The sequence below is a fragment of the Lethenteron reissneri genome, chromosome 21 (genome assembly GCF_015708825.2).
Source record: "Lethenteron reissneri isolate LAM-NWPU_2019-01 chromosome 21, ASM1570882v1, whole genome shotgun sequence".
Lineage (NCBI taxonomy): Eukaryota > Metazoa > Chordata > Hyperoartia > Petromyzontiformes > Petromyzontidae > Lethenteron > Lethenteron reissneri.
Genome location: NC_083799.1, coordinates 16,946,910 through 16,972,238, shown reverse-complemented (window position 1 = coordinate 16,972,238; position 25,329 = coordinate 16,946,910). Strand labels below are relative to the sequence as shown.

At 58.2% G+C, this 25,329-nt stretch overlaps 1 protein-coding gene across 1 annotated transcript in view; it reads left to right on the top strand.

The window, feature by feature from the left end:
- Window positions 1-22,050, top strand: part of LOC133345320 (V-type proton ATPase 116 kDa subunit a 1-like) — a 30,271-nt gene extending 8,221 nt beyond the window's left edge. The window contains exons 4-21 of the mRNA XM_061555983.1: window positions 4,545-4,642; window positions 6,257-6,385; window positions 7,127-7,230; window positions 8,519-8,645; window positions 9,171-9,253; window positions 9,905-9,998; window positions 10,526-10,738; window positions 11,053-11,203; window positions 12,390-12,529; window positions 12,869-13,026; window positions 13,600-13,693; window positions 14,486-14,604; window positions 15,086-15,302; window positions 17,966-18,073; window positions 19,091-19,210; window positions 19,492-19,609; window positions 19,911-20,082; window positions 20,731-22,050. Coding sequence (XP_061411967.1) covers window positions 4,545-4,642; window positions 6,257-6,385; window positions 7,127-7,230; window positions 8,519-8,645; window positions 9,171-9,253; window positions 9,905-9,998; window positions 10,526-10,738; window positions 11,053-11,203; window positions 12,390-12,529; window positions 12,869-13,026; window positions 13,600-13,693; window positions 14,486-14,604; window positions 15,086-15,302; window positions 17,966-18,073; window positions 19,091-19,210; window positions 19,492-19,609; window positions 19,911-20,082; window positions 20,731-20,836 — 2,351 coding nt within the window. The 3' untranslated portion in view covers window positions 20,837-22,050. The remainder of the gene's footprint in view (window positions 1-4,544; window positions 4,643-6,256; window positions 6,386-7,126; window positions 7,231-8,518; window positions 8,646-9,170; window positions 9,254-9,904; window positions 9,999-10,525; window positions 10,739-11,052; window positions 11,204-12,389; window positions 12,530-12,868; window positions 13,027-13,599; window positions 13,694-14,485; window positions 14,605-15,085; window positions 15,303-17,965; window positions 18,074-19,090; window positions 19,211-19,491; window positions 19,610-19,910; window positions 20,083-20,730) is intronic.
- Window positions 22,051-25,329: the final 3,279 nt, after the last annotated feature.

Genomic DNA, 25,329 nt, shown 5'->3' with positions numbered 1-25,329 from the left:
TTGCCAGTAAAAATATGATAATTGGTTTTTTACCCTTCTATCTGGCAACAAAACTGACACCTTTTTACAAGGAGTCATGTTTGCATAGACCGCAATACCTGCAGTCATAATACAAACAAAAGAACATAACTCTGATAATGTGCACTGTCCTTGAAGTTGATTGGTCCACACCCGAGACAGCTTTCCTTCGAGCCTAGTCTCACATGGGTTGGACCAGATGACGCCAAAAGGCGCACAACTCAAAGACAATGCACCATCAGAGTATGAGAGCTCGGGGCAAGCATCTACACTATGGGAACCTCATTTGCCAGTAAAAATATGATAATTGGTTTTTTACCCTTCTATCTGGCAACAAAACTGACACCTTTTTACAAGGAGTCATGTTTGCATAGACCGCAATACCTGCAGTCATAATACAAACAAAAGAACATAACTCTGATAATGTGCACTGTCCTTGAAGTTGATTGGTCCACACCCGAGACAGCTTTCCTTCGAGCCTAGTCTCACATGGGTTGGACCAGGTGACGCCAAAAGGCGCACAACTCAAAGACAATACACCATCAGAGTATGAGAGCTCGGGGCAAGCATCTACACTATGGGAACCTCATTTGCCAGTAAAAATATGATAATTGGTTTTTTACCCTTCTATCTGGCAACAAAACTGACACCTTTTTACAAGGAGTCATGTTTGCATAGACCGCAATACCTGCAGTCATAATACAAACAAAAGAACATAACTCTGATAATGTGCACTGTCCTTGAAGTTGATTGGTCCACACCCGAGACAGCTTTCCTTCGAGCCTAGTCTCACATGGGTTGGACCAGATGACGCCAAAAGGCGCACAACTCAAAGACAATGCACCATCAGAGTATGAGAGCTCGGGGCAAGCATCTACACTATGGGAACCTCATTTGCCAGTAAAAATATGATAATTGGTTTTTTACCCCCATAGTGTAGATCAGGGGTCGGCAACCTACGGCTCCGGAGCCGCATGCGGCTCTTTGCGGGCTGCTTCTTGACGATATGTACATATGTACTCAGATGCATTGCGGCTCTTGAAATACTGAATTTTGTACCGAATTGGAAAGAAATGGCTCTTCTTGTTATTTTGGTTGCCGACCCCTGGTGTAGATGCTTGCCCCGAGCTCTCATACTCTGATGGTGCATTGTCTTTGAGTTGTGCGCCTTTTGGCGTCATCTGGTCCAACCCATGTGAGACTAGGCTCGAAGGAAAGCTGTCTCGGGTGTGGACCAATCAACTTCAAGGACAGTGCACATTATCAGAGTTATGTTCTTTTGTTTGTATTATGACTGCAGGTATTGCGGTCTATGCAAACATGACTCCTTGTAAAAAGGTGTCAGTTTTGTTGCCAGATAGAAGGGTAAAAAACCAATTATCATATTTTTACTGGCAAATGAGGTTCCCATAGTGTAGATGCTTGCCCCGAGCTCTCATACTCTGATGGTGCATTGTCTTTGAGTTGTGCGCTTTTTGGCGTCATCTGGTCCAACCCATGTGAGACTAGGCTCGAAGGAAAGCTGTCTCGGGTGTGGACCAATCAACTTCAAGGACAGTGCACATTATCAGAGTTATGTTCTTTTGTTTGTATTATGACTGCAGGTATTGCGGTCTATGCAAACATGACTCCTTGTAAAAAGGTGTCAGTTTTGTTGCCAGATAGAAGGGTAAAAAACCAATTATCATATTTTTACTGGCAAATGAGGTTCCCATAGTGTAGATGCTTGCCCCGAGCTCTCATACTCTGATGGTGCATTGTCTTTGAGTTGTGCGCCTTTTGGCGTCATCTGGTCCAACCCATGTGAGACTAGGCTCGAAGGAAAGCTGTCTCGGGTGTGGACCAATCAACTTCAAGGACAGTGCACATTATCAGAGTTATGTTCTTTTGTTTGTATTATGACTGCAGGTATTGCGGTCTATGCAAACATGACTCCTTGTAAAAAGGTGTCAGTTTTGTTGCCAGATAGAAGGGTAAAAAACCAATTATCATATTTTTACTGGCAAATGAGGTTCCCATAGTGTAGATGCTTGCCCCGAGCTCTCATACTCTGATGGTGCATTGTCTTTGAGTTGTGCGCCTTTTGGCGTCATCTGGTCCAACCCATGTGAGACTAGGCTCGAAGGAAAGCTGTCTCGGGTGTGGACCAATCAACTTCAAGGACAGTGCACATTATCAGAGTTATGTTCTTTTGTTTGTATTATGACTGCAGGTATTGCGGTCTATGCAAACATGACTCCTTGTAAAAAGGTGTCAGTTTTGTTGCCAGATAGAAGGGTAAAAAACCAATTATCATATTTTTACTGGCAAATGAGGTTCCCATAGTGTAGATGCTTGCCCCGAGCTCTCATACTCTGATGGTGCATTGTCTTTGAGTTGTGCGCCTTTTGGCGTCATCTGGTCCAACCCATGTGAGACTAGGCTCGAAGGAAAGCTGTCTCGGGTGTGGACCAATCAACTTCAAGGACAGTGCACATTATCAGAGTTATGTTCTTTTGTTTGTATTATGACTGCAGGTATTGCGGTCTATGCAAACATGACTCCTTGTAAAAAGGTGTCAGTTTTGTTGCCAGATAGAAGGGTAAAAAACCAATTATCATATTTTTACTGGCAAATGAGGTTCCCATAGTGTAGATGCTTGCCCCGAGCTCTCATACTCTGATGGTGCATTGTCTTTGAGTTGTGCGCCTTTTGGCGTCATCTGGTCCAACCCATGTGAGACTAGGCTCGAAGGAAAGCTGTCTCGGGTGTGGACCAATCAACTTCAAGGACAGTGCACATTATCAGAGTTATGTTCTTTTGTTTGTATTATGACTGCAGGTATTGCGGTCTATGCAAACATGACTCCTTGTAAAAAGGTGTCAGTTTTGTTGCCAGATAGAAGGGTAAAAAACCAATTATCATATTTTTACTGGCAAATGAGGTTCCCATAGTGTAGATGTTTACCGAAAGACCCAAAGAAAACAAAGACCCTTCAAGTAAAATACATTAACGGCGACCGTCACGGCACAATTTTAAATGAGTACCCCAGTTCTTAGTACCTACGTCCACTGGGGAGATGGAGCGATGAAATCCGCTTGTGTGCCGGTCCAGTCAAAATGATTGTTTTGCTCGAGGAGCATGGAGGTGGTGCTGGTAAACTGTCCTCAGGCCCGAGCTGGCGGTGGAAATTCCACATTCCTGTAGCTGGGCGAGGTCATCCGTAGGACAACCCCTGGTGACCTGCCCCACAGAGTGGCGCTGGGTGGATGATTGCGTCGCGAGATCGTAAACGGGCGGCGGCGGCGGCGGATTGTGCAGGCCACCATCCAGCAGCGGGTTGACCCTGGCTGACGATGATGATATTAAGCACGGCTCACTGTAAACCGCAGCAGCGTGTGTGTGTGTGTGTGCGTGTGTGTGTGTGCGCGCATGTGTGTGTGCGTGTGGACCCCCCTAGTGGAGCATCTTCGCCGGTTGGAAACATTTAGGCTGGCCTGCCTACGATCCATCCTGGGTTTAACCAGGCTGGATTGTGTGAGGAGCTCACAAGTCCTTGAAAGATCTGGGCAAAGTCCCATCAGTGAGCTCCTCCGGCAGGCAAGGCTGCGTTGGCTGGGTCATGTAGCCCGCATGCCCAGCCACCGCATGCCTAAACAGCTTTTGTTCGGCCGGATCGAGGGGGCTAAACGGGCGCGGCACGGGCTAGAAAAGAGATGGAGTGATGTGGTACAGGAGGACGTGGAGCTGAGTGGACTTGCCGATGACTGGTACCAGCGGTGTCAAGATCGGCCTCAGTGGAGGAGGCTCGTGAAGGACGCTACTGGGCAGTTGGAGGCAGTCGCCCTCCAACAACAACGGAGGGCGGAGGAGCGACGCTCACAACGAGCGGAGCGCCGGGTGGCTAAAGCACAGCAAGTTGGCACAGTAGGGAGCACAGGTGGCGCATCAGCCAGTCATCTCGGTCATCTCGGTCAGTCGACCCGTGGCACCTGGGTCTGCCCCGTGACCTCCTGCCAGCGGGCGTTTGACACTTCACGTGTCCTCAAGGTGCACATGGCCTGGCACAAGCCTCGTGGTGACGTCACCGCCACTTAGTGGCGAATGGCGGTTGTTGTTGTTGTGTGCGTGTGTCAACACGGGCACGCTGGGTGTGTTGCACTTGGGCAGGAGTAGCGGGGCAGTGTAAATGTGAGGTTGGGGCGCGAGGAAAGGAACGACGCATCCTCGGTGCACGGTCGCCGCAGGGGTCCGCTGGGGGAGGGGGTCGCCTTGGCCGCCCGATGCCGTAGCCCAGTGGCCTTTAGTGCGGCCCCTGATGTACAGCCCCTGACAACTCAACAAGTGAAACACCCCCCCCCCCCCCCATCATCGTCGTCGTGCTGCTGTCAAACCCCCAATGGTTTCAAACGTGTGGAGGCCCTCGCACTGACGATGGCTTATTGCCCGTCGTACCGAGCAGGGCGGCGAGCGGCAGGGAGCGTGGCCCTCGTCGCCAGGCGCGACGTCTCCACGTGCGACGTTTGTGCTCTGACCGTACGTGACAGGCTTCCTGGACAAGCAGATGTCCGCCGCGGGCGTGAAGGCGGTGCCCGATGACCAGGACCAGGAAGCCCCTCTCCCCAAGGTCATGATTGACTTGGAGGTGAGCTTGCACTGCTCAGGCCTGCCGTGGGCCTTGCGCGAGGCCTCGTGATACTCTGTGAGCCCTGGTGGGCGAGTCTCGTGACCACGGTTCGCAACGATTGCGTCTCCCGCTTAAACTGCATCGTTCATCGTCAGGACAAATTGTCGCTTTGTTAAACGCTCGTGCACGTGTCAGTTTAATCTGATCGGCTGTGTCGGGCGGTGGAGGGACTTTGACGACACATATTCGGTCCGGCTCAAAATGTGTCCAAACTCAAAACGCGATGATAAAGCCTAATGTTCACCGACAAAACCCTAACCCTACGGGGTAAACGCCACATCTCCAATGTGTGCGGTGCCGATGGCGATTAAACTATTGCACTCCTACGCTTTGAAGAGCCGCGCAGGTTGTGTGGCGGCACGGGATTTTTAAGGAACGATTGTTTTAACTTGCCGCGGAGAGAAGACACGGCACGGGTTGTCAACAATAGTTTGTACATCGCAGCGCACGCGCACACACACACGCGGACCTTAACGCAACCACGGCTCGCAGTTCTTTTCAATTAGCCCACATTTGGGCCATCAGCTCTCCCTCTCTCTCCCTCTCTCTCTCTCGTTCTCTCTCTCTTCTCCGCCCGGCTTGGCGTTTTCGAGTGAACGCAGCTGCGCAATTTTCTTCAGAGTAAAAGAGGGAAATGAAAGAACGGCGAAAGAAAAGCTTAAAATGACAAACGAGTCCGGGTTTCGCTCTCGAGCAGCTCTTCCTCTTTATTTCTTCTTCTCGCCTTCGTCTGCGGTCGCTGCCGCTCGGAGCGTGGGGTGAGGCGCGCCTGGGGTGAGGCGCGCCTGGGGTGAGCGGTCGAGTGGTAGTACTCATTAAACAATGGGCATCTGTTTTTAGTTCTTTTCTTAAAGCACCAATTCCTTCCTCGCTTCCCCAAACTCCCCTTCTCCATCTCCATCCCGATTCCCAACTCCCCTACCTATTCATCATCACACTCACTCGTCATTAACCACTCATATTCATCACGAACTCCCATCCTTCTCATCGTCCCATCATCCCATCACACTATTCTGCTGTACAAATAGTTCATTCTCTGTTCAGCACCTTGGTCAAGGCGCGTCTTAAATGAAAACAAGATGAGAAGGTAAAAATTTGGCAAATTGTCTAAATTATTCTGCAAATACTTCAATTGTGTCCGTGGGCAAAACAGTTTGCATGTCCCAGCTAAGCGAGAGGCACTCGGCACAGCCTCGCAGCAGCAGCAGCAGCAGCAATACTAGTGATAGGTTGGCGCGCTGCGCCATTGACTCGCCTTCGATTCCCGCTCGCGGCCAACACCACCGATGAATTCATGAACCACTCGCGGTACTCCCCGAGGTTGACTCGTTCTCAGATGAGTATCTACCGCGGTGTGCGTACACCGCGCGGTGTGCGCACACCGTGCGGGTGTGCGCACACCGTGCGGGTGTGCGCACACCGCGCGGTGTGCGCACACCGCGCGGTGTGCGTACACCGCGCTGGCCTCTGTGGGTGCCGTCGCTCGCAAGCGGCACTCGCCCCGTCGGTCCGTGCGGGCTACCTTGGGAGCTTTGCCTTAGGCAAAGCGTGCGCCGCGGTGCCTGGGCGCAGGTGACGTTCGAGCGCCTGGAGACGGAGCTCAAGGAGATCGGCACCAACAAGGTGACGCTGCGCCGGAACTTCCTGGAGCTCACCGAGCTGCGGCACATGCTTCACCACACGGAGCCGTACTTCGCCTCGGTGAGCCGGCAACACTTCCCACGAACTGACCCCGAGGGTGACCCCCACTGACCCCGAGGGTGACCCCCACTGACCCCGAGGGTGACCCCCACTGACCCCGAGGGTGACCCCCACTGACCCCGAGGGTGACCCCCACTGACCCCGAGGGCGACCCCCCCCCCCACTGACCCCGAGCTCTCCCGCCGAGCCACGCGGCCCCGTGAGGTCGGGGGTCAGCGAGCGAGCTCGTGCCGGTGGCCGCTCGATGACCATTGCTGAGCTTGTTTTTATAAGGGACATTTGGGAAGAATGAATCATAATTTAAGTAAAACATTTTTTAGATGCGTGCAATGATAATATCATCATTATTACGTGATGAAAACGACGTCTTTGCAAACTTTCAAAACGGGCAACTTTGTACACAGCCGCGTGGAGGCTCGGTGACCCATTTATAGATACCCCACCACGCTCGTCGGGGAAACTCCTCTGAGAAAACGACGTTGGAATCTGCCACGCTTCTTCCCCACGTTCGCCACCCCTCCCACCGCCTTCCTTCTGCCCCTCCCCTCTGACGACGCTCGATCGCCCCGTTGGGACGGGGACGGGGGTCGTTGGCGGTAGGTGGGGTATCTGTAAACGGATCGCCGCGCGTGTGCCCCCCCACGGGGCTGGACGGCGGTGGACCTCTTGGAAAAAAGAACTTCGGAGCTCGTCGGATTCCTCCAGAGTCACTAATCATGAAGGGGTCACGGTGTGCGCCAGGGGGAGTCCAGGGACTTCCTGTCGGGCGACACGCTGATGCTCATCGACCCGGCCAACGCCAACGCCGCCGCCGCCGCAGCCGCCGCCCCGGGACTCAAACTCGGGTAGGAGGCCCCCGAGAGCCGTCGCTTCCTTCTCTCGGCAAAATCGCTCGTTCGCGTTCAGCGGTGTCGCGCTCGTCGCTCGCGGCCCGTTGCACGGAGTGCCCTGGTGGATGCTGCGGTGCGGCAGGCACCGTGACGTCATCAAACGCCGGCCACTTCTCGGCGGCCGTTGAAGATCCCGAGATGGCATTCCAAGAAGGGTTCAAGGCACCGCTAAGACCGGCGTCACGGCCAAAACAAAACAAGTAAACGCTCCCAAACGACTGTTGGGGATGACGCACAGAGCGGCGATCATCGTCCCCGGCTGTCCGACTCCTGCCCGATTGTAGGTCACGTGCTACATCACCTCGTGCTCAAAGAGACCGCCGCTGCCAGGAGTGCCCTTTTAAACGTGCGATGATATATCGGCTGGAATGATATTTTGACAAATTTGCAATTTGACACCGCCGATGACTCGGTTGGGAAGTGCACGGCCCCTCCTGCGAGCACCTGGAAAGGCCCCTCCTGGACAATAAGTCTCGGGACTGGGTGAAGCTGTCCGGGGTGAATGATCGCTCTCTGCCCAGGGCTCCGTGCTGCTACTGCTGCTGTTCTTAGATCCCAGCTTTCAGTCTCGACGGACGATCTCCTTCCATCGGTCACCGGGCTCATCAAGCGAGGCGTTGGACAGTGTTTTACTTCACGAACTTCCTCGCCTGCATAGCCCCATGGGATAGAAACAACTCGTTAGCAAGGGCGTCCAGGATTAGTCGATCGATCTTTATTTTACGTGCCAATATCGCCCTCAATAAAGTTCGCATCGGTGTACGTTTACAGCAGAACAGGAACGGTGCGGCCACAGCAATGGAGACAGTGACGCATCACACCCTCAGCGGCTCGCACCGACTGAGAGTAAATTGCAACAGCGCGCAAAATAAATAGAGGGTGTCAAAGCGGTGGTGGCTGATGTTGATGTTTTGTGCTGTTGCAGGAATTGTTTTAATAAATAGAACACTGATGGTAGGGGCTAATAATAATTATCATTTACACTTCTAAATAATAATTTACACTTCTTTTTAGTTTGTTATCCTTTTCCCCGCACTTCGGATTAGCTGCGCACGGTGTGAAAGAAGTTCAACATACAAACATCGCGCCTTGCACCCGGAGGCCACAATGCACAGTTGTTGTTTTAATCCATAAATTGCTCCCCACTCTCTGCTCCCCGCTCCCCACTCTCTGCTCCCCGCTCCCCACTCTCTGCTCCCCACTCTCCGCTCTGCTCCCAACCCCCACCAATTCCGGGCCGCAGCTCGGTGGCGGGCGTCATCAACCGCGAGCGGCTGCCGTCGTTTGAGCGAATGCTGTGGCGCGTTTGCCGGGGAAACGTCTTCCTGCGCCACTCGGAGATTGAGCAGGAGCTGGAGGACCCCGTCTCGGTAGGCCTCGCGCGGGCGCCACGGCCCAGCGGCCCCGCGGCCCCGCGGCCCCGCGGCCCCGCCACCCAGCGCCGGCCCCACCGTCCAATGACCCCACGCCCTCACGACCCAGCGGCCCCGCCACCCGGTGCAGGCCCACGGCTCCGCGTGGGCCCAGCGCTGCGCCGCGCTGTGCGCCCGCTCGTCGCTCTTGTGGAAAGTGTCGAGAAGCGTGGGGGGAGACGCGGTGGGGGACACGGGGGTAGAGGTGGTTGGATAGACACGGGGAGAGATGCGGGGGGAGACGCTGGGGGAGACGCAGGGGGAGATGCCGAGCGGCGGGGCGAGCGAGGGGGTGGGACGTGTGATCCGTCCGCCGTGGAGACGGAGTGCAGGAATCGGCTCGTGTGTAGCAGCTACATTCGATTGGCTTGGGGAGGACTTCATCCGGCAGTGGATGGCCCATGGCTGACGACGTTGATGATGTTGGTGATGTTGTGATGGTGATGATGGCGGTGTAATGCTTTTTTATTTTTTATCCTTCAGGGTGACCCTCTCAAGAAAGATGTCTTCATCGTGTTTTTCCAAGGAGATCAGCTGAAGAGCAAGGTCCAGAAGATCTGCGAGGGGTGAGACGTGAGACGGTCCTCCGCATCCACGTGCCACACGCCCACCCACCCACCCACACTCCCACCCACCCACCCACCCACACGCCCACCCACCCACCCACACGCCCACCCACCCACCCACACGCCCACCCACCCACCTACCCACATGTCTGCCCACCTACCCACATGTCTGCCCGCTCGCCCACCCGGGCGCCCGCCCACCCACGCGCCTGCCCACCCACGCGCCCGCCCACCCACCCACCCACCAAAGCGCCCACCCACCCACGCGCCCGCTCACATTCCCGCCCACGCACCCATTCAACCGCCCGCCCACCCACCCATCCAACCGTCCGCTCATCTACCTGTTATCGGTATATTCCGCTGCGTGATGTGCTGCACAGCACAGGTGTCCTCGTGCACCACATTTCTTTATTCCACGGCGCTGAAGAGGCCTTTTTCTCGTCGCGTCTCTTGCCGTCGTGCCGTCCCCTTTCCTTAACACATCTGGCAAAGCGTGGACGAGTTGGCCGACGAACGCTCCGACCGGCAGTGGCCTGAACGAGCATTTGCAGGGCTGCACCTCGGCTCGTGGGATTCTGTCGTGGGATCCAGACGTGCGATCCGGCTCGTGGGCTCCTCCCGTGTGTGATTGGCTGTGGTCTTCACCGCCAGGTTCCGCGCCACCGTCTACCCGTGCCCGGAGTCCCCGAAGGAGCGCAGGGAGACGATGGAGGGCGTGACCACGCGTCTGGAGGACATCCAGACGGTACGCAGCCGGCGCCGCGGCCCGCGCCGCGGCCCGCACCGCGGCCGGCGCCGCTAGTTCCCCGCGCTCCACGACTCCCTTCCACCGCCGCTCCACCAGAGTCGGGCAAATATCCCATAATTCCATTCGAGGTTCATAACAAAACAATCTTTTCGGTGGCTCGGACCCGGGTTTGCTCTGAGCTGGAGGGTGCGCACGTGGCGGCCTAACTACGAAGAGAATTACGCCTGCGGTCGGTACCCAGGCAGAAACACCCTTTGGGCTCGGTCTGCCCAGATAATAGCGGTGTAGGCAGTGCAACCGCACTGGGAGCCAAGGGCCAGAGGGGCCCAGGCGCTGCGCTGAAGGCGGAGAGGGAGGGAGGAGAGGGGCCCAAAGCGAACCAGGGCAACGGCCGGTAGCGTCGGCGCGCCACCGGAGGAGCCCTGGCGACGTCTCCAATGGCGGCCCCTTCGCTCAAACCCGCTCCGGTCGCGTCCCCTCCCTCCCTCCCTCCCGATACCGCCGGCGCTCCGCTCCGCGCGCAGGTGCTGGGCGAGACGGAGGAGCACCAGCGGCGGGTGCTGGCCAACGCGGCGCTCAGCTCGGCCGCCTGGTCCGTCAGGGTGCGCAAGATGAAGGCCATCTACCACGCGCTCAACCTGTGCAACGTGGACGTCACGCAGAAGTGCCTCATCGCCGAGGTGTGGTGCCCCGTGGAGGACATGGACTCCATCCAGCGCGCCCTCCACCGCGGCACGGTGAGCCGCGAGGGTTGCATTCGACGCGGTGCCCCAAGCCGTTTTGTTACCGTTTCCCCCCACCCTTTGCCAACCTGCGCTGACCAGCGTGGTGAAGTATGGTGAAACGGCCCCCAAGCTCGGTATGGTGGGAAGGGGGCGGGGGGGGACTTTATCCATCTTGTAGAATGACAAAGCGATGTAAATGTCACCATCGTGTTTTGCAGTGCGCGAGCGTCGCGACATTCACGTGGCGTTCACCACTTGTGGCGTCCTCCACCTGTAGCGTCCACCACTTGTAGCGTCCACCACTTGTGCCGTGTCCCTCCCTGCAGATCAAGAGCGACTCCACGGTGCCGCCCATCCTCAACCGCACGTTCACCACGCTGCCGCCGCCCACCTTCAACCGCACCAACAAGTTCACGTCGGGCTTCCAGAACATCGTGGACGCCTACGGCGTGGGGAAATACCGTGAGATGAACCCCAGTGAGTAGCACCGCACGGCGTGGGGAAATACCGCGAGATGAACCCCAGTGAGTGGCACGCACGGCGTGGGGAAATACCGCGAGATGAACCCCAGTGAGTGGCACGCACGGCGTGGGGAAATACCGTGAGATGAACCCCAGTGAGTGGCACGCACGGCGTGGGGAAATACCGCGAGATGAACCCCAGTGAGTGGCACCTACGGCGTGGGGAAATACCGTGAGATGAACCCCAGTGAGTGGCACCGCACGGCGTGGGGAAATACCGCGATATGAACCCCAGTGAGTGGCACCGCACGGCGTGGGGAAATACCGCGAGATGAACCCCAGTGAGTGGCACCGCACGGCGTGGGGAGATACCGTGAGATGAACCCCAGTGAGTGGCACCTACGGCGTGGGGAAATACCGTGAGATGAACCCCAGTGAGTAGCACCGCACGGCGTGGGGAAATACCGTGAGATGAACCCCAGTGAGTGGCACCGCACGGCGTGGGGAGATACCGTGAGATGAACACCAGTGAGTGGCCGCACGGCGTGGGGAGATACCGCGAGATGTGGACTCCTCTCCCCTGGCTCATTGACGAGACGGGGCCGCGAGATCGTCAAGTTTGGCCGCCCCCCTCCCCCGCACCTCTTGCGTAGAGATCCACGGCATAGTTTCGGCCTCTGGGTGATTATTTCGGCGCCCAGCGCGCCACATCCAGTACACATCTCCCCCTGTGGCCATGGCAACAAGTCGTGTGCCGCCTCCTGGTCTCCCGGCAACCCCAGATTGTGTCGTGACCCGGCACACCACATCCAGGATGTGTCTCGCTCCGTGGCCGTGGCTACGAGCGGCCTACGACTCTCCTCCGTGCTCCAGTGGCCCGGCATGAATTCGGTGAAGCGCTTTAGGTCAGCTCCTTCCCTCGGCCGTGTCACCCTCGTCCCACAATGCCGAGCGCTGCACTGCGATTGGCCCTCGTTGTTGCCGGCCTGGCTTCGGAACAATTGAACGACGCATGCCGATAACCGCTAGCAATGCACAGGGGGGCCATGGCTTTGGTTGCAACCTACCCATGGGGTTTATCACCATGGGCCACGGTCAATTCACAAGCCTTTGTCTTGTGCGCGTGTGTGTGCGCGTGTGCGCGTGTGCGCGTGTGCGCGTGTGCGCGTGTGTGCGTGTGCACGTGTGTGTGCTGACCGCAGCCCCGTACACGATCGTCACCTTCCCGTTCCTCTTCGCCGTCATGTTCGGCGACTGGGGCCACGGCTTGGTGATGCTCTGCTTCGCCGTGTGGATGGTGCTCAAGGAGAGGGAGCTCCTGGCCAGCAAGAGCGACAACGAGGTGACCACCACCACGACGACCACAGCGCCGCCGCCACTCGCTCCTCCTCTTACAAACGCGCCCTTGTCGATGATGGCGTGGAAGAGCTCCGAGCCGATTAATTCTCATCATAACATTATTTTATTTGTGAAATCATTCCCATCTTGAAATCCTCATTGTGAAATCATTCGCAGCATGAAATAATTTTAATTGTGAAATAATTTCCATCGTGACATCATTCCCATCGTGAAATCATTTTCATTGTGAAATCATTTTCATCGTGAAATCATTTTCATTGTGAAATCATTCCCACCGTGAAATCGTTCCCACCATTGAGCAGTGCCGTGCGTGCGCTGGCAGATCTGGAACACGTTCTTCGGCGGGCGCTACATCATCCTGCTTATGGCCATGTTCTCCATCTACACGGGCCTCATCTACAACGACTGCTTCTCCAAGTCGGTCAACATCTTCGGCTCGTCGTGGCACGTGCGCGCCATGTTCCAGCAGGGCGTGTGGAGGTGAGGCCGCGGCTTTGGGGCGACTTGCGATCCGCGGCCATGTGGCCCACCCCGCGGAACCTCTGCCAAGAGAGACATTGGTGGAGAGGAGGGCCGTGTCCATGAGGGTGCGGCAGTCCGCGTGCGAGCTAGCGTCCCTCCACCGCTCCGTGGCGGAACGGAAGTGGCGTCGTGACGTCGCGTGGTAGACGGAGCGGCGGAACCGATCCGCGTTGTGCAGTCGCTGGACGGGTTGTTGCCGTGGCACGACCTAGCGGTGGTGGTGCCGGCGGTTGGGGAGGCCTCCGTCCAGCGGTGTGGATTGACCGTGGCTGACGATGTTATTTTCTTTGAACCTAACTACGGGACTTTACCGAAAGACCCAAAGAAGATGACAATGTATGTGTGTTGAACTTCTTTCGCACCGTACGTAGCCAACCTTGCTAATGGGAGGTGCGGGATGATGGTCGTGGGAATGTTCTGACGGGGTGAATGTACGTGAAACCCAAAGCAACTCTCCCTCCCTCTCGCTCTCCCTCACGCTCTCTCCCTCGTGTTCTCGCTCTCCCCTGTGTGCCTCTCTCCGCTCCTCAGCGCTGAGACGCTGCAGCTCAACTCGCTGCTGCAGCTGGACCCCAACGTGACGGGGGTCTTCTCGGGGAACCCCTACCCCTTCGGCATCGACCCCGTAAGCAGCGCCACCCGGCGCCCTTGCCGAGCGGCACGTGCCGAGCTCCGGCTCGCAGGCCCCGGGCGTCAAGTGGCCGGCAACGGACGGCACCGTCAATGCCGCAGTGGGCACGGGGTTCACGCCGCCCTTGAATTGAGCAGGGATCTTAGATGAAGTCGGGGAAACGAGAAGACGGTGATGGGAGAGGGAATTCCAAAGTGGAGCCGTGCAAGGGAAGCAGCGGAAAGAGAAGTCAGGTGATCTGCAGTGTGCGAGGGGGTGAGTGGGTGGGTGATTGAGCAGCAGTGGCAGCAGCGGCAGCAGCGTTAGCAGCAGCAGCAGCGGTGGCAGCGGCAGCAGCAGCGGTGGCAGCGGCGGCAGGAGTCCACCCCCGCTCCGTGCACAGCAGCAGCAGCGACGATTGTTCAGAGCTGCAGACGGGTTGGCACGGAAAACAAAACCCAGGCTTCTTGATGCCTCCCGAGGCGGATTACGCTGCGTCGCAGCCCAACGTGCCCCCCCCTTGCGGTGCACCGCGTGCTCGTTACCGATCTCACGGTGAACGGAAGCAAAGTGAGGTGGCAGCAGCTGCCCCCTACGGCGGAGAGGAGCACTCCGTGGAGAGGGCGGCGTGAGGCGCCGACGTTGTGCACACGCTCCACGTTTTACACGTTTAGGGGCTCCGCGGTGGCTACGAGATGTTAACTCCCTCGCCTGGTATGCAGGAGGTCGTGGGTTCGATCCCGACCCTGACGATGCCTGCTGTATACATGGAGGTTCCACTCTCGTTCTGCCCTCCCCCACCCCCAGATTTGGAACATAGCGGGAAACAAGCTGACCTTCCTCAACTCGTACAAGATGAAGATGTCCGTCACCGTGGGCATCATCCACATGATCTTCGGGGTCATCTTGGGCATCTTCAACCACACGTACGTTCGCGCCGTCCGCCGCACGTCACTGACACGGATGCTCATTGATGAATCGACGAGCTCGGCGTTCCGGCTCCCATCCTCGTGTTTAATAATAATGATGATGATGATGATTTAGTGGTACAGCACCTTTTCGAAACATCTCAACACGCTGTACATGAACAAAAACAATTCCCGTCAATTTATATCCACGCGAGAACGGCAGCCTGTAGCGCCTGCGATGCCCCGTGCATCACAGGTGCTACGGGCTGCGGCGGGGCTGCGACCAAGCGCAGCCGGCGCTTGCCGGTACGGTGAAGTATGGTTAGACAACCCCCGCCCCTCCCCCCCCCCCCCCCCCCCCCCCCCATGGGGAGGCCCTCGCCCAACGGGGGGCTGTCCGTATCCATGCCCTCGCACCATGCGGGGCCCAGAGGTGCGGCCGGCTCGCGTCGCCACTCCACGTTCACACGAGCGGCGTTCACGCGGGGGTGGTGTGCAGGTACTTCCACGAGCCGGAGAGCATCTTCCTGGAGTTCATCCCTCAGCTGATCTTCATCCTGTGCCTCTTCGGCTACCTCGTCGTCATGATCATCTACAAGTGGGTCATGTACACGGCCGCCACCTCCTGGCACGCTCCCAGCATCCTCATCCACTTCATCAACATGTTCCTCTTCAACTACGGCGACAAGACCAACGCGCCGCTCTACAGCTTCCAGGTAACCGCCTGCCCGCCCCCAGTCTGCCGTCTGTTCGAGAGCAACGGGGCCTCTCCGAGGTGGCCGCGGCTCGGGGGGGGGGGGGGGGGGAGGGCGCGGCGCGAGCGTTGAGCTGGGATTAAAATTGGGGAGCTCGAGCGCCGCCGCCATTGCTCTGCGTTGGAGGGGCCGGCTCCGTCCCACAGGAGGCTGTGGCGATGGCTGCTCCGCGTTTCCCGACGAGGTCGTTTGGCAAATGCGGCGACGTTTTTGACTTTGACGTGGGCACACGATGGCCAAATCCGTTTGTGACGCGGCCACAAGATCTTGAACGTCCGCCGCGAGGCAGACGGCGCTCGCGACGTTTGGGTGAATACAAACCGCCAAGTGAACCGGGGCGGACCTCCGTAGTGAACTGGGGCGGACCGCCGTAGTGACCGGGGGCGGACCTCTGCGACGAGCGGCAAACGCGTTGCCGCGTCTCCGCCACCCACGCGCCGATCCGGCAAAAGCAACGGACGCGCAGAACTGTATTGTGGGTTTGCATGCACACGTGCGTTCGTGCGTGTGTGCGTGTGTGCACGTGTGCGTGTGCGCGGCTGTAACGGCGTCGGAGTTAATCTCGCCTCTGATCGCCGTGCGCAAAGTTCACCGAATCCAAAGTCCACGGAGGTCGTAGCGGCCCACTCGTGCCGTGCTGCCATGGGGGGGGGGGGGGGGGGGGGGGCGGGTGCCACCTTCCCCGTGCCGCACCCCCTCGGCGCGCACCGTGGGGTTTATGGCTTTAAAGGTTGTGGGAATTGTCTCCATAAAATGTCGTCCTCTTATAAAAGTCAAGGTGAGTTCCTGCTGCTCAAATTAGTTTAGAGCCATTCTGTGCCAGTGGTAGAAATTCCACATTCCTAGGGTAGGCGTGAGTCTCTCCATAGAACTTGTCCACAAAGTGGTAGTTATTTTATCGACCCTGGCGGGATGATGATGGGCTGAGTCAACCCCAAAAAAGGATTTGAACTCGCGCACTCCTGGACGTGAGCCGCTTGCTCTACCGCTGATTATCGTTAACAATTAGCACGAGGTGTGTATGGCTTCATGCGTGTACGATGCAGTTTACATGCGTGCCCAAGCTGTCCCGACGTGCATCGCCGACAGGCAGAAAGCGTTCATTGTGCGCGCCGCGGGGGAGCCGGCATTCTCATCGACGAGCGTGCAGCCTGCACGACACCCGCAGCTGCGTCGCCGGTGTGTTAGGTGGCAAGTGCGGTTGTTCAACGCGGCCGTGGGCAGTCTGGCAGTGGAGCTGTGATCAGTCCAGGTTGGAGGCAATCGGCGGTCCCGCAGTAAAACCACCGCACGCAAAATAAAACAAACGCCCGGAGTTTGCCCGGCAGGCGTTTTTACCGCAGTGCAGCAGCGTCGCTCGGATCCACCAAAGTTCTGCCTCTCACGATGATGGCGCCTTGACACCGCGCGAGGCAGACAAAGTGCGAGATCAGGGCGTCGGTGGCCACGGCCGATGGCGAACGCCGCCGCGTCTCTCGGCAGCGCGACCCTCGCGGCCACTGCGGCGCTCACGCGGTCGCTTGCGGTGGAGCCGGCGGGGGGGTGCCGGCCATGGGCCGCCGTGGCCCGGCACGAGCCCCCTGGTCCTCCTCCTCGTCCCCGCCGCCTTCAGAGCCGTTGGAGGTTGTGGCCATTTCCTTCACCTCCTCGCTGTGTGGCCGTGCCGTCTCTCTCCGATAGGAGGGCCCTGTGTTCGCCTTGCCCCCGCTTAGCGGCGCTGGGCTTGGCCTGCCCCGGCCTGTGGGCCCCGGCGCAGCTGCACCGCCTGCGCTCTGCGAGCGTCCTCTCTCCGTGGTGCCCGGCAGCGCTCTCGGCGTCTCCGCGAATAGGAAGGGCTCGTGATGTCATCGTTGGCTCGTGATGTCATCGTTGTGCTTTCGCTCACCCAGGAGAGCGCCACCGAGTATCGAGACTTTTTTGGGCCCTGCCACGTTTTTCTGTAGGGGGACACGGTGGCTGTTCGTTTCTTACCTAAGTCAAATTTCGTAAACTTCTCCAAACTTTCCAAATTTGAGATTTTTTTTTTTTAATTTGGCAAGTTTTGACCAGCAACTCCGGCAGATAATTGCCAACTCTTCTTTGATTCGCCTCGTGGGAGCTTTAACGTCCACTGAGAAGCACGCGGCGCGTAGTATTTGATGTTATGGCGCCTGCGCTATTAACCAGGGGTGGGCTTCTGGATCCGAACCACGAGCGTCGGTAACGCGCCACCGCTGGGGCGCAGTGACGCGGCCTCGCGGCTTTCACCGTCAGAATCCAGCAGCCACCCCAAATGAACACTGCCGGTGCGTTAACCGTGAAATAAAACTATATAGACTCCACGCCGACTGATTCGCAGTGGACCTAAAATATCCCCTCGAGTCGGCCGTCGTGCGCCAGCATCGCGGTTTAAATTTGAACAATCGCCTCCAAGTGACTCGACTGGGATGAAGACGTGGCGATCATCGACCCCCCCCCCCCCCCCCCCACTGCGGGCACTCAGCAGGGGCCTCCTGGAGAATAGTCGTGAGACTCGGCGAGGCTTTCCTGGGTAAACGAGCGCAGGACGACAGCGACAATAAACAACAATAATAATGATAATGATGATGCACCGCCTGACGTGCCATGTTGTGTCTCTACTGCAGCAAGACCTGCAGACCTTCCTGGTGATCTTCGCCCTCATCGCCGTGCCCTGGATGCTCTTCTTCAAGCCCTTCGTTCTGCGCTCCAAGCACCGCCGCTCGCAGCGCCTGGTGAGCTCTGGGACCCACGCGGCCGCCTGCCCTGCGCCCTGCGCTCCACACATCGCCACCCTAGTACACAGTGCCCCGCGTGCGTGTGCGCTCGCGTGTGTGTGTGTGTGGGTGGGTGCGCAAGCGTGCATGTGCTCGCGTGCGTGTGTGTGCTGCCATTGCTGGGCATGCACCGAGATGAACACCGATATGAACACTGAGATGAACTTCGCAGCCGTGTGGCTCGCCGAAGGTGGAATCCCTCTGTGATGATGTAAGCCACTGAATGCGCGTAAGCCACGTGGGGGGCGGGGGGGGGGTGGAGATTAAACATTTTACATTTTATTTGCTGCTGCTACGTTTGCAGTGGTTCACGACGAAGAACTCAACACCTTCGTCAATAACACCGCCACAGAGCATAACAAATAATTATATTGTATATAGAACAGGCCCCGTTATGACCGTGTGCCACCAACAAGAGCCATTGCCCAGTGTCACCTATTGGAGACGTCTTTCCTCTCAGGGACACGGGGTAAATGGCGGAGGTGTTGAGTGATTGTGATGTCGGAAGATCCGGGCACGGCAGTGGCTCCCCAAAGGTCGGCATCACAGGGGAAGCCCCGAAGCCAACAAGGCGGTGGTGGTGATGGCGGCGGGGTTGGTGGCGGTGTTGGTGATGGCGGCGGTGGTGGTGGTGGTGGGGTTGGCAGGGGGGCGGTGGTGGTGGTGGTGGTGGTGGCAATGAGACTGAATGAGCGGTGCGGGGAGTCTAAAGAGTGCAGGGGTGACGGTGCATGTAAGAGGGATCGAGGTACGATGGGGATCTATCACGGGGAGGGCTCTCGCCTTTAAACACCGGGCAGGTCACCAGCATTAGATCGGGTAAAGCCCGACTACTAAACCCCTCAACCACATTGCTTGTGTTTAACGACCGCCGCCGAGATGATGCACTCGCAGGGGGTGGCCGATGTGACGTGGGAAGGAGGCGAAGTCGTGCGCGGGGGGTGTGACTTGGGAGCCGCTCTCGTGCCGCCGCAGCTCCAGAACTCGTACGTCAACGGCGGCTCCACGGACGACGCGGAGGTCGCGAGGGAGCCGCCGCCCGAGCCGGCGGATCACGGCGGCGGAGCTCACGGTGACCACGGAGACCACGGAGAGGTGACCGGGGGCAGAAAATAAAAATAAAAAATAAAACTCTCCACAAATAGTGGACTAATAAAATAATAAAAATAAAACATAATAAAATAATTGTGAGAATTATTTTATCATGTTTTATTTGCATTATTTTATTACTTCCCTTCTACGTGACTTTACCGAAAGAACCAAGAAGATGAATCCCTGCAGTCACGAAAGCTTTAAATCGAAAAATAGTGGACTCTCTCACGAGCGTCTCCTCGGTCCCTGACGGTCGAATTTGTGTTGTTTGTGGCCGTTTTCAGTTTGACTTTGGGGACGTGTTTGTGCACCAAGCCATCCACACCATCGAGTACTGCCTGGGCTGCATCTCCAACACGGCCTCCTACCTGCGCCTCTGGGCCCTCAGCCTGGCCCACGCCCGTGAGTTCACCCCCCCCCCCCCCCCTTTGTCGTAGCTGCGATCTCCCCACGGTGTTTATATCTGGGTCCCGCTGTCGGCGTCGCGTCGTCGTCACGAGAAGAAGAATCCGTTGGGGTCTCTCGCGGGGCGGGGAGGGTCGCCGATTGCCGATAGCCGAGCTTTGACGGACACCTGTCGGGGCGCGCTGCGTTTTTGCCGAAACCCGCTCGGTCGCCTCGGAGAGCGCCGCGCGCCGTTGATACGCCACGTGCGGTTGACTCTGCGCGTGCGGTTGACTCGTTCTGCCGTCCCCTGGAGCAGAGCTGTCCGAGGTGCTGTGGACCATGGTGCTCAAGATGAGCCTCAAGAACGGGCAGTGGTCCGGCCTCGTCATCGTCTTCTTCATCTTCGCCGCCTTCGCCGTCCTCACGGTGGCCATCTTGCTCGTGATGGAGGGCCTCTCGGCCTTCCTGCACGCGCTGCGCCTGCACTGGTAACGCACACACACAGGCACAGACACGCGCGCACAGACACGCGCGCACAGACACGCGCGCACAGACACGCGCGCACAGACACACGAGCACAGACACGCACACAGGCACGCACGCACACAGGCACACACAGACACGCACACACACAGACACGCACACACACAGATACACACACACACAGATACACACACATACAAAAGACCCCCCCATATAGCCTTGACAGACTGTAGGGGCAAGTGCTGTTAGCGAGCACCTACGAAGGCCGGAACGGTACACGAGGGGGTGGGTGGCCAGCACCACGCCCGGCCACCTTTATCTCCCCAGTGGCGATGTTTACTACACACCGCACTCGGTACTCATTCGAGGCTGAGTTGACCTAGGGGAGGCCTAGGACCGGTTCAGATAATCGTCACTGGTGTTGGCCGTGAGCGTGAATCGAACCTGGATCGTCGGGTTCATAGCGCAGCGTAGCGCTAACAACTACACCCGGCTCGCCGGTCGCGAGCCGCCCGCACCACGGCCGTGGCCGCGAGGTCACCGTGGCCGCGAGGTCGCCGTGGCCGCGAGGTCACCGCGAGGTCACCGCGAGGTCACCGTGGCCGCGAGTCAAACCTCCGGTTGTTTGTTCCACCCCTCCCGTCGCGCGCCAGGGTGGAGTTCCAGAACAAGTTCTACCACGGCACGGGCGTCAAGTTCACGCCGTACTCCTTCGAGAGCATGCTGGAGGACGGCGGCGGCGGGGACTCTGAGAGCTAGGCCCGGGGGAGCCTCTGACGGGGCCTGTCCCGGGGCCTTCTACGCAGCGGCCTCCCTGCTGCGGCCCAGCGGTCGCGCCACCCCCGGCGCTCCACGGCGTCGCTGCGTTTCAAGGCCCCGTTCCGCGTAGGCCGCTTTGCGGAGATAATCGTAAAATGTTCAAAGTGAGTTTTTGTTTTGTGTTTAACCAGGTGGTGAGAGTGTCATGATGCCAGAGCGGCCTGGGTCACGGAAGCGACAAAAGCCACAACGTGAGCAATGAAGCCAATAGACGTCGGCGTGAAAGCAAGTGGCGTTGGGGGAAGAAATTCCAGACGGGTCACAAACGTAGATCAACGTCAATTGAAGTTGATTTCCCGCAACGAAATTTGTCTAAGGTAAAATCGCTAAAAATTTATTTTTAAAAAAGCGTTTTTAGTGAAACGAAGTTGCGGACGACGCGGATTGATGGGGGCGATCGCAGTCGTGTCGGTCCCCACTCCGCTCTGCTGCCTCCTCCGCCGCAGAGACCTCCTGAGGCTCGTGGTCTCCTCTTCCCCCGTAGACCAGACGCCGTGAACGCGTTGGGCACCTTCCCGGCCGCAGCCCCGAGCAGGTCTTGCCACGTCCCACGGCGCGCCACTCTCCGCGATGTGATGCTTTCGTGACTGCAGGAATCCATACTCTTTGGTTCTTTCGGTAAAGTCACGTAGGTATAAATAAAATAAAATAAATCGCTTTATTTTTTATTTTATTTCTAACTACGTCACTTTACCGAAAGAACCAAAGAGGATGCGTCACTCCTACTCGCAAGTGGCCGCGCTTTTGTGAAATTATTTTTCTTTGAAAAGAAAATCCTCCTTGAGGCTTTCGGTTGGTTCCGTGAGCGTTGGAGTCGGTGGTCCGACTGCATTTCCGATGAGGGCCGGCACCGCTGCGTCGCCGGTACCCTCGGCGCCGGCTGCGTTGTCGCGCGCCCCATGCCTCGTACCCCCCGTGCCTCGTGCCCTGTGCCACGTGCCACGTGCCCCGTGCCCCGTGCCCCGTGCCCCGTGCCCCGTGCCCCGTGCCTCCCGTTGCCGTCGCTCCGATGGCATCGACTGGGACCCCACCGCTCGGGTCACGGCGCTGTACGAGGCTGCGCCGTCGCGAGCAACTGTTGCCATAAACCCGCAGTTGTCGGCCTCGGGGAACGGTGAACGCAGGGGGGGGGGGCGCGGGGGGTGGGGATATCACAAGTTGCCCAAAGGTTGAAGCGAGTTCTGCGACTGTAAATTGGTCGAATGGATTTTGAATAAACCGGATGACTGCACCTCGTGCCGTGTGAGCTGTGCACGCCGCACGCGTTGAACTTCTTTCGCACCCTACGTCGTCCACCAAGCTCGGGTCTCGAGGGCGCGCTGGCGCTGCCAGGCGCAGTCCACGAGCGCGCGCGGCTCCTCGTCACCGCCGTCCCTCGGCTCCTCGCCTCGTGCGCCGTGAGGACGGAGCGGGTGAGACTCCCCCCTCGGGTGGAGTGCGAGCGGCGCGCCGTCGATGCGGGCACGGGGGGGGGGCCCCCATCAGGAGTTTGGTTCGTGCAGCTTGCAGGCAGGGAGGGGGTGGGGGGGTGCACGATGCACCCTCGATGCTCCTCGCGTTGCACCGGGGACACGGGGGGGGGGATGCCTCCACCCCCCCCCACCCCCTGCTCTGCCCCCCAGCGGGTCCCCTCTCGACACCCCCCACCCCCCTACCCCCCTCTGGGAGCCTGGCGCACCCCCCCCCCCCTCCGCGGTAGCTTCTGCGACGCGTCCCTTGGGGTTGTAGCCCCCCGCGCGTCGCGATGCGTCCCGCCGGTTCGCCATGGGACGGGGCCGGTGAGCGCGCGATGCGAAGCGGCTCTCACTCTGGTGTGTGGTGCAGGGTACTCTACAGCAGTGCACACGTGTGTGTGTGCACACGTGTGTGTGTGTGCACACGTGTGTGTGTGTGTACACGTGTGTGTGTGTACACGTGTGTGTGTGTACACGTGTGTGTGTGTGTACACGTGCGCGTGTACACGTGCGTGTGTGTGTGTACACGTGTGTGTGTGTGTACACGTGCGTACGTGTGTGTGTGTGTGTGTACACGTGTGTGTGTGTACATGGTAGTGTAGCGGTTAGCACGCTGCACTACGACCCCGGAGACCCGAGTTCGATTCCCGCTCACGGTCAACACCAATGACGGTTTTCAGAACCAGTACTGGGCTTCCCTTAGGTCGACTCGGCCTCAGATAAATACCCGGTGCGGTGTGTAAACACATCCCCACTGGAGAGACGAAGCGGGGTCGGGCGTGGTGGTGCTGGCCGTCCACCCCCTCGTGTGCCTGGGAGTTGGCCTTCGGAGGTGCTCGCTAACTGATTGCCCAACATCAGAGACGATGCATATGGAGGGTGCTTCAAACAAATGCTAACACTTCTTATGGGACTATCGTTTTTAATGGGAAAACCCGGATAATACATTGTAACATGACAGATGTAATGGTAATAGCCAGAGGTGTGGACTCGAGTCATGTGACTTGGACTCGAGTCAGACTCGAGTCATGAATTTGATGACTTCAGACTCGACTTGGACTTGCATAACAATGACTTTGTCCCACCTCTGAGGTGTGGACTCGAGTCATGTGACTTGGACTCGAGTCAGACTCGAGTCATGAATTTGATGACTTCAGACTCGACTTGGACTTGCATAACAATGACTTTGTCCCACCTCTGGTAATAGCTACCGAAAGTCATCGAGTCTCCACTTGTTCGCCGTCGTGGTCGTCAAGTAGGCTGGCATCCTCCCCAGGTGGTCTCCAGAACCCCGAGCCACGCTTCTTGTGGTGTTGTTGCAAATTGTCTCAAGTGTCGACGTTTGTTTGAAGCACCCTGTGAGTGATTATCATCAAAGCATCTCCGTTGACATGTTCACCACAAGTACGCGTGGTTCATGCCGACTTGATTCCTTGCAAAAAAAGGTTTCTATTTGTTGTTTGGATATCTTAACACCTCCTGTTGTTATTGCCAGCACGGGTAAAACCTCGTCTTATTATTCGTACTTTGATACGGGCAAAGATGTCCCTTGAACGTCAACTTTGGGGCTTCGGGTCCCCGATCCGCCTCGAGGACCCTTGTGCAGTTGCACCGCCTGCACACCCAATGCCTGCACCCCTTGCTGGAGCCCGGATGTCGTCTCTATTTAGAGAACTCGATGCAAACCGCTCAACCACGTGGGCCGTTCAACATTGCACGGCCACACGATCTCTGCGTTTCGTAAAACTAAAAATGGCAACGTTGCTTTGTGATTCTTAAACAGCAGTTTAGTTTACAAAAAAACCCGTGGAGGTTTTGCAACGGCGACTAATTGAGCCATGCAGAGATGTTCACTGGCTGTGATTTCCGAGTTTATTTGAGTAGTTTGTACTTTCCGCGAAACTCAACTTGCAATTGGAAACCCACGGAACCCCACCGCTTGCTGCTGCCGCGAGGCTTTGATGAGCCAGAGAGAGCGAAGAGTTGGCAGAGGACACCCGCAGCTCGGCAGGGGGGGCTCGGGGGGGTAGGGGCTCGAGGGGGGGGACCTCATGGGGGGACCTCATGGGGGGGGGGCTCCCCTCCCCTCCCTCCCCGGGGCCCTTCCGTTCCGTGGAGACGCGTGGGCATCCCGTCCGCTGGTAGCCAGTAGCCAGTGCCCGTCTATATGAAGACGCGAACCCCCCCAATGAGCGCGGGGGGGGGGGGGGCACGTGGCGGTGCGGCCCTGGAGCTGCCCCCGCGCCTCTCGACCGCTGGGGAAGGAGTCGCGCGGACTCCGCTGTGGAGAGCGAGGCCGGGGCCCGGGTGGCGGTGGTGACGATCTCGCCACTCGTGATTTCGCTGCGAGTAGCGACCTCTGCATCGTGCCCCGTGGCGAACAACACTGGCGTCCACTGTGCGCGAGACAGATCGTTTTGTCTTTTCTTTTGGATAGAGAACTCGGACATGCGCACACACACACACGGACACACACACGGAGGCACACACGGAGACACACACACGGACACGCGCATGTTCTGTAGTGACCCTCGGATGGCACCGCTCGCCACTGGCGCGTTGTGCCGGGGCCCCGCGCGGCTCTCCGTGGGAGGCCGCGGCTATAAGAGGCGGCGGGGTGGACGCGCGCGGACGGGCTCGAGCACTCCGCTCTGCGCGTCTCTCTGTTTGCTCAGCCCGGCGAAGGCGGCGGGCGCGCCTGCGAGGGCGAGCCCACGACGTGGTGGCCCCCAGCCCTGCTTTGTCGACAGCAGCAGCAGGAGCAGCAGCAGCAGGAGCAGCAGCAGGGGCAGCAGCAGCAGGAGCAGCAGCAGCAGGAGCAGGAGCAGCAGGAGCAGCAGCAGCAGGAGCAGCAGCAGCAGCAGGAACAGCAGGAGCAGCAGCAGGAGGAACAGCAGCAATAGTAGCAGCAGCAGGAACAGCAGGAGCAGCAGGAGGAGCAGCAGGAGCAGCAGCAGGAACAGCAGGAGCAGCAGGAGG